This window comes from Gambusia affinis, linkage group LG10, assembly GCF_019740435.1.
Source record: "Gambusia affinis linkage group LG10, SWU_Gaff_1.0, whole genome shotgun sequence".
Taxonomy (NCBI): Eukaryota; Metazoa; Chordata; class Actinopteri; order Cyprinodontiformes; family Poeciliidae; genus Gambusia; species Gambusia affinis.
Genome location: NC_057877.1, coordinates 5,037,043 through 5,046,052, shown reverse-complemented (window position 1 = coordinate 5,046,052; position 9,010 = coordinate 5,037,043). Strand labels below are relative to the sequence as shown.

Sequence of the window (9,010 nt, the reverse complement as noted above, 5' to 3'; positions counted from 1 at the left end):
CTTCAGATAGCGAGAAAATTCTGGACTCGATTTTGTTTGACAATCGTCTCAAAGTTGCAGTTACACCAATTTCCAGAGCCTCATTCCAATCACACTTTTTCCTTCCATTCAACTTTCCAAGAAAACACTTGAGCCAGCAAAGAGCTTTTATAGCTTTAACAATCGTCTTCAAAGTCAGTAGTCATATGGTTGGATGGCCATAATAACTCTATAACAGTTCAGTTATATATATATTCATATATATATATTTAGTTCAGTTTGATTTCATGACATACCATGAGAAAAAGAACTGATTTTTTTTATTTTTATTAAGCGCAGACAATCTGGATTCACCTGTTTACATACCACTTTTCTTTAGGTGTGGAGTAATCCAGAATGAATTAAACATCAGTTGGCAGCCTTTCATTAAAGCTTAAATGTCAGCAGCAACATTACAGCTTCATTACGACTGAGCACTAGGAGCAGGAAGACGGTGCGAGTGAAGCTTTATTGGAATCAGGTACAGAACAAAGTGCATGTTTTTCACCATAGCACAGGCCTCGACATGTGTCACATGAAAAATGGGATTAAAAAAACCCAAAAAACTAAAGCAATGTATTTATTAAAAGGTTGATTGAAGGTTAAATACAGGTAAAATGTTGACATTTAGCATGAAAAAGCAGGCATTAGGTCACATGATAAAGTTCGGACATTTAAAGCAAATTCAGCTAAACGTAACGTTTGTATTTTTTGAGATATGGGTGAAAAAACCCATTACATTCCATTATTCTGTTAAAGTGATTTCCCTTTTTTAGAAAAAAAAATATGGGTAAAATAAATATAGCTTTGTTTTTAAATAGACTGAATGAAAACATCATGGCCACTCATATGTCGAATGCGGATATGGAATGAACAGGCTCAGTTTAAAATGAAATAAAGAAAGCATGGCTGTATTTAAATGTCTGAAAACACACATATAAGAAAACAAAACTCAAAAATTAACCATTTAGGTTTTTCAATGTGTTAAAAATCTTACATTTACTACATTGCCAGAAGTACTGCCATCAACATGCCATTCACCTCCAAAGCTGTTCAAATCTAACCAATTAGCTTCTAATATGAGCTAGCTTGCTATCAAGCTAACAGTTTGTGTTTGTGGGTCACTTGAACTGAAAGTTTTTTTAGTAACTTCAATAAAAACGTGACGCATCAATGGAATAAAATGAAGCAGCAGCAGGCTAGTTGTTTTTCCCCATTCACTTGTCTTTATGCTAAATAGGGCTAAGCTAAGCTAAACAAAGCTAAAGACATCAGGTAGTAGCTGTTTTTTTTTTATTAATATTGTTAAATATTTCTATTTGAACCATGGTCATGTTAATTGGTGTGGTCATGACGCTTTTTTCCAGCCAGCACATGTCCGTCTTATTTTCATGCCAAAACAGGATATTTTTTTTTTCTCAAGGCTAATCATCAAGTATGCTAGCTTTCATAAAAGACCAAATAAACAAACTTATATCTGTGAAAAAAAAGAAAGTTTTTCTAAGCATAAAACCTTTTTAACTTGCCAGTGTTTAAACTACTTGGCTCGTTTTCTTTTTAAGCACTAAAACTAGCAACTAACAATGCTGTTCTGTATGCGATACATCGATATAAGTGCAAACTTTACCAGCCTAGTGGTGCTATTCTATAAGCAGGGCAAATATACAACTGTCTTAAGCTACTCCCATACTTATATACACATTTTAACCTCATAGTTTAGAAACACACCACTTTCGCTTTAAACGTTTCCCGCTTTCATCTCCACTTCAACAAAAACTCAGACTGACTAAACTCATTTCAGAACAAGTCACTTTAAATCGAAAAGTAAAGAAAGAAAAAGAAAACGTGAACAAGTAGAGTCCACTAAATGAACTCTCTGAACCAGGTTTCAGAGTAAGGTTGTTTCAGGAGTGCGGAGTTCAGTGCATTCATAAGGAGTTATCACACTCTGAAGGCAACACATTCAGCATGGCTATTTGGCTGCTTTTAACAAGAAAGCAAAGTTACATTTGCCTCGGTCCTGTTTCACATTCGTGGACCTCAAGGTTAATATTTACTGTACAAAGACTTTACAAAGATAAAAAGCGGTTTTGAATGATACAGTACAAATTTTTTACTTTGCATAGCATTTGGCCTTGCTTTTCCATTTCCAACTAAAAACTAAAGGACAGAATACAAATGCCAAATGCTCAAAAATTTAACAAAAAAAAGATTAAGTTTAACCAAGTTCTGAGTGAGCAATCATAAGTTAATTTTTTAGGTCGATAATCATACATGTACTAACTCAAGGCAAACATGGCAGCACTTACCCGAAGCAACACACATGCAATAACTTGTAAATATCTTAAAAGAACAACAATTATGGTACAAGGACAAAGTGCTTGGCGTTTGTTGATTAAGTTCTCATCATCACTGGCCCTCAGTCTAGAACTCACTCGGCTCCTTTAATCACCGGCTCCCTGTTGAGGTACGTGGCCCAGTACACCAGGTTGAAGGTCCCAAAAAGCACGGGGAACACAATCCTGGACATCTTGTCGATCTTGCTCACGCTGTTGTAAGTCTTTTTGGGGTCCGGGGCCTTGCTTTCAGATGGTTTGAGCTGAATAGTTGTGCTGTTTGAAATGGTAGAGATGGACGCGTCCTTGGTGAGGTTGGCTGTGTAGTTCACACCGGTGGAGCAAGTGTTGTTGGGCTTCATGGACAATGCCAATGGGTCTTTTTTCTGCGGAGAAAGAAACACGCTGTGGTTCTAATAAAACTCTGGTGGTAAATATTGGTAATACAAGTTAAGGCGATACATGGAACAAAAGTAAAACCTGAAGGTTTTGCACTTGGTTTGGACTAAGGGTCTACTAGACTAGTTTACCTGAAAGTCCAGTAGGTTCAATTGGGGACCAAATTGCAGCATCTTACATTTTCAGCTGGTGCAGACTCTTTCACACTGAACTGTTTTAAACAAACTAAACTCTTTGAAAAAAACTGTTCCCCTCCTCACCTGTGGTGGCGCTGCATCAAGAACTACTGAAGGAAACAACACAAAGACATGAATGCAACTTTCGTCCTCACAAAATGGAGCAGCATAATTCTTTAGCAGATGTAGGATTTCTATTGTGTCTTTAGTAAAAGAAAACGAGCCATTTCGCCCGCTAGCGCTAGATGCAAGTGTTTGTTTTGGTTGTATTTACCCAGCATGCCCAGCGCTATTGTTCACTTCCTGCTTTTGGACCGGCCTCCAGTCCACATATGCATTCGAACCTCACCAGAGTTCACTTCAACCGAATAGACAGCGATGTTTTTAGACGGACCAGAGTTGGGTTTTTTGGTCCGCATCCGAGTTCGATAGCACATTCACACCTCCCCAAACAAACCGGACTTACTAGTTCGATTAAAGCAGACTAAGTGGTGAACCTTAAAATTTTTTACATTTTCAAGCATTTTCCACAAATGTTTCTCCTGATGATGTTCATTTTGTAACAGCTCAGCAAGTTTCGAACGAGCTTTTCAAATGTTTAGCTCTGAAATCCCTATCTTCGTATCTTGATACCAAACCCAGCGTACGTACCTTGGGCTGTTGGGCTTCCATCGCTTTTTTCCCGTCCCAGGCCCAGCTCCTTTTGGTAAAATAATTAACTGTGGCAAATTCAATGAGGGCTGAGAAGACGAAGGCATAGCACACCGCAATGAACCAGTCCATGGCGGTGGCATAGGCCACTTTGGGTAGGGAGTTTCGAGCGCTGATGCTGAGAGTGGTCATGGTGAGGACCGTGGTCACACCTGGCAGTGAGAGAGAAAACTGGGTCAGTCTTAGATATCAGAGTTGCAGTTCTGTTTCTATCACAGCAGTTTAAGGCATGGAAAATAGCCGGCTGCGTAGGAGAGTATCATAAACACATTATGCTGTAGTAGTAAGAAAAAGAAAAAAAAAACCCTACTGAGAAATATTCAGCCTTTAATCGTGGAAAGAACAGTTAAATGTCTCTTTGAAGCTGTGGGAATCCTCCTACGGGTTCTGATGCTGCCGTTTCAGCTAAAATATTTCAACCATTGCATAGCTCGGTGCGTCTCCCAGACTCACCAAAGACGGTTCTTGCTGGCACCGACTCTCGGTTAAGCCAGAAAGAAACCTGGGACAGGATCACAGTCATGAAGCACGGCATGTAGGTCTGGATGACGAAGTAGCCTATCTTCCTCTTCAGGTAAAAGTGAGCCATCATCACTGTGTACTCGCCTAGAGACAACAAAACAGATGGATTGTTATTTCTCCATGTGCTTTTGCTGTTTATTGAAAACAGTACACTCAACTATAAGTCAGGCAGAAGAGCTGATGGGAAGAATATGAGCGCTTTCTCAGTTTAGACAGGAAGCTTGTATTTCAGACCTTTAGAAAAATATCATGGAGATGTTTTTTAAGTCGGCTCGCATTAATTTTATAGTCAGAAAATGGCAAATGCCTGAAAAGTTATATTTAAACAGTTTGGACATGTAATGTCATGTAGAGCTGCATATTATAACCTTTATTTTAAAAAATAAATAAATCAAAACATGAGTTCCAGTTTGTTTGGCTTTTCAAATGTTGGTTAAGACTTTTTGTCTCTTTTTTTTTTTTTTTTTTTTTTTAAGTACTCACTATAGATTTGAAATGATTAATCAGATTAATTCTGATGTTTCGATTACAGGAATAATCGTCAACTAATTTAGCATTTTCGATTAATCATTATCTGGAGTAGAAAGACTCAAAAAAACACATCGTTTGCTGAAAGAACATATTCAGAGCAGTAATTAATCCAAAATTGTACAAAAATTTTGTACAAATTTTGTGGAATTAAGGTTAAAAAAAATAAATAACTAAATAAAAACACACTTCTTTGTCTATAAATATGTTCTGCCTAGAAATGGTAATTTTAATTTCACCTGCTTCAAATGTCAGTAAAGTGCTAGCAGACAATAAAAACAAACAAACAAAAATAAAAACTCCCTTTTGACATGCAGACATTAATCAGTTAAAACTACTCTAACATTAATATTTGGAACTTTGATCTGATAGCTGATGAAAACCTTTGTTTGTTTTAAATTAAGAACATACTCAACCTGTGACATTTCTTTTTCCGCTCCTTGCAGTCGGCCCGCCCCCTGCAGTCGGCCCGCTCCCTGCAGTCGGCCCGCCCCCTGCAGTCGGCCCGCTCCCTGCAGTCGGCCCGCTCCCTGCAGTCGCCCCGCCCCCTGCCCGCTCCCTGCAGTCGCCCCGCCCCCTGCCCGCTCCCTGCAGTCGCCCCGCCCCCTGCCCGCTCCCTGCAGTCGGCCCGCCCCCTGCAGTCGGCCGCTCCCTGCAGTCGGCCCGCCCCCTGCAGTCGGCCCGCTCCCTGCAGTCGGCCCGCCCCCTGCAGTCGGCCCGCCCCCTGCAGTCGGCCCGCTCCTTGCAGTCGGCCCGCCCCCTGCAGTCGACCCGCCCCCTGCAGCCTAATAAACCTCCTCTTTCTGGGTCATCCCGCCGGTGAACTCTGGTGACTCAGACCGCGCTCACAGCCTCACACTGCATGCCCTCTCTGCGCAGTTGCTGCTTTTCCATTCAAATGAAGCCCAGATTAAAAAGGGATTTTGAAAAAAAAAAAAAAAAAAGTGCAGATTTCAATCCTCACACAAAACCACGCTTTCAGCAACTTCCGGTAGAAATAAACACGACTAAGACTGGTGTTTACTACTCTTCCCACACTCTCTGGCTAGGATTTTCTCTGTTTTTAATCATGATATCATATGGTAATTATTGTGATTTGAGCTGCAACTAACGATTATTGTAGTAATCGATTAATCTAATAATAATAAAAATCCACATTGTACAGATTTTTCACTTGACCACTTTTATACGTTATTAGAAATACATTAAACGACACAAATACAGAAAATAGCTCATTTTATTGAAGAAAAACATTTCATTGCCTGAAATGTAACACTATTGCGTTCCTTTAGCAAATTTGAACCAAGTGAAGTTCAAACTATGCCACTTGAGGAGTGGTTTTGGTTATGAAGGTATTTTTTATTTTAAATGCAATATATGTTTATATTTTTATACAGTTTTGGCCTAATTACTGCCCTGAATAGGCTTTCTTTTTCAGAAAATCACCCGTTTTTTTGAGTCTGTATACTCGAGTTAGCAATTAATCACATACTAAATTAGCTGACGATTATTTCAATAATCGATTAATCACGATTAATCCGATTAATTATTCCAGCCCTCATTGCAATGAAGATGAAGGTGCATTTCACTATCAAAAGTGTGATTTGTTTTTCTTTTTTGTTGGATAGTAACTGAATCTCATCACATTTTCAAATGAAGAGATATTTAAAGAAACACACTTGGTGGATAAATACCAATACTAATAATAATAATAATAATATGTTTCGGTATTTAAACATCATCAGCTACAATTTATTGTTTTATCAATGATTGTTTTCTTTCTTTTTTTTCCTGGTTTTTTTTTTTTTTTTTTTTTACCAAGGTGAACAATAAACAGAATTTGGCTGAATTGTTTGACAACCAGGAAGAAACTGGACCGTCTGAAGCCGATTCACACAAATCGGATTGAATTTACTACTTTCACTACTTTAAGGCACTAATTTCAAGTGCCTTAAGACAGCATTTGTTGTGAGCTGGAGTTTTATTAGTAAACTGAATTTCACTAAAATGTTGCCCTTGTTTCATTTTGTTTAGGTTATATGCAAAAGAATATTATCAACACATATTTCTTAGTACCATCACTTACAGTGACAGTGGTGATCCCATTTATGACACCGTTTGTGATGTTTTCCGAGTGCGACAAGGACAAAACTGCTTTGTCCTTTTTTATTAATATTATTAAATTGTATTGCTGAATGCACTTGCTGCCATTAAATATCAGCTTTTCTGTCATATTATCTGCCATTGACCAGAGTTCTCTCCTTTAAATGAATGATGTATTTGTTTTTACAGGGAAAGTAAAAGTAGGTTGTTGGGAGGGGAGGGTGGAGGGGATATTATTGTATCCTGTTAATCAAGTGAAGATTGCATTTGAATGATTTCCTTGTTTTGTGAAATCCTGTCGAGCTGCCGAGTCTGATAAACTATAGAAAATCCACAGATGACTGCTGCTTTCTCCTGGCAAAGTCGGATTTTTCTGTCTCGCTAATCCCTTGTCACAATCTGCACTCTCTCTCTCTCTTTCTATGTGCAAGCACCACGTACGTGTGTGTAGGGGTGTGTGTGTATAACACAGTCCATCCCATTCTGTCAAGCCAGGCCACTCTTGATTGGGGACGTTCATCCTCGCCTCGCCTGAGCGAGAAGGCCGAATTGGACCTGGCTGGGCGGCGCTGATTGCATGCAGGTGCGAAGTGAGGGTGAAGGAGAGGGGGACGTGACAGGACGGGAGCAAAGTTGGGACGGTGCGAGCGATGCAACAAGCGACGTCATGTCTTCGGTGAAAGGAGTTCCCGGGTTGCCTTTAGCCTGCAGACCTGCTCTGGGGGGGCTCGGCGTGGGGGTCTCTGCTGTGATCTGACCTGATCTGACTGACCTTCTGGGACTGAAAGTGGATGGAAACCTCCCAGGTGTAAACAACCAACCAACCAAACAAACAAACAAACAAAAAATGCGGTTGTGGTGGATTTTACTGTTTGGGTTCTGGAGCGTCTGTGGGGAGCTACCATTTATAGCGGAGAACAACGCAGCCATGCTGGTCAACTGGTGAGTACAGATCCACGCCGTCTGTTGAGCTGTGATCTGGGAGCAATATCATTCATTTAAAAAAAAACAAAACGCTCTTCTATCACAACTTATGCTCCTGCAGCCGTATTTGCATCCAGTGTGGTTAAACCGGTGAGACCAGGGGGTCACTGCCACCACGTGTGTGTCCAGCACACTGCTGAGCTATTCTGGGCCCGCTAAGGAGGGTTTGAACTCCAGATTAGCTCGGCTAAGTAAGAGCGTGCTGGCTCTGGGTGACTCGCCTTCCCTTTTTAGACAGCGTTTTGCTACGTGTGCAAACGGAGCGCACTCTTCAGGACTTGCTCTGATCCAGGGTTTCCCAACCCAGTGAGCACGCAACAGATTTGTCTCCGAGTTTGTGCGTGTCATCATGAAAATGCGTTTCTTTCATACATCATCCGGCGTACACGGGGTATTGCTTCCCTGTTTACATCGTTGGGAAGCCCCTCTTCCTCTCCCCTCCTCCTTTGTGACAGAGTAACAACCAAAAACCAAAAAGTATTATTCTTTACATAAGGGAATTAAGCAGATGCTGTCCAACCCCTCCGTCGCTTCCACAGCAGCCAATCCCTGCGCTGTGATGTCACTCGGTAAAAGCACAACTGATGGGCCTGCGTACGGATTAACCCTACAGACCCAGTGGCTAAGACCACGGATAAGTGATTTTTTTTTTTGTCCCCTCCCCCCCTCCATGCGTCTGCCACCTCTCCTCCTGACAGCCCCAGAGACAGCTGGCTGTGTGTGGGAGGCGCGCTCAAATCCTGGAGATTCATTCATTGTCCCCTTTCTCTTCCCCCCCCTCCCTCCTCCTGCCCCATATCCAACTTGATTTGAAAACATTTCCTTTCCACAGCAACTTTAACGGAGCAGGCTGTAATAACGCCAAGCATAATGATGATAATAAAAAGCGACTGAGAAAACGGGGGAAAGCTGGCCGCTTTACTGCCTCAAGGTTCTCGCCCATTATCCCACATTTTTGAATCAAGGCGGTGTCCCTAAAATACTTCGATTTTATCACATCCAACATGTGGAACAATTGAATCCATTTTTCCAAAAATATGTGCATCCTTACATTTGGTTTAAACTTTTGCTTTACGGTAGGAGTGTCAAGATCCTGAACAGATCATTCCTGCTTGTGTCCAACAGACTGAAAAACTCTGAATGTCTTTAAGTTTACTCCAGACTCATTTATAGTCGCATTTTTCCAATTACATTCTTGCTCTTCTTTCATTTTGTTTATTTTATATTTGGGTC

At 40.7% G+C, this 9,010-nt stretch overlaps 1 protein-coding gene across 2 annotated transcripts in view; it reads right to left on the bottom strand.

Annotated features, from left to right (window-relative positions):
* Positions 1–295: 295 nt before the first annotated feature.
* The window catches only part of gabra5 (gamma-aminobutyric acid type A receptor subunit alpha5), a 30,453-nt gene continuing 21,738 nt past the window's right edge, over positions 296–9,010 (bottom strand). For both annotated transcript variants that reach the window (XM_044128857.1, XM_044128858.1), the window contains exons 8-10: positions 4,094–4,246; positions 3,581–3,792; positions 296–2,740 (exon numbers count right to left, since the gene is read on the bottom strand). In XM_044128857.1, coding sequence (XP_043984792.1) covers positions 2,450–2,740; positions 3,581–3,792; positions 4,094–4,246 — 656 coding nt within the window. In that variant the 3' untranslated portion in view covers positions 296–2,449. The remainder of the gene's footprint in view (positions 2,741–3,580; positions 3,793–4,093; positions 4,247–9,010) is intronic.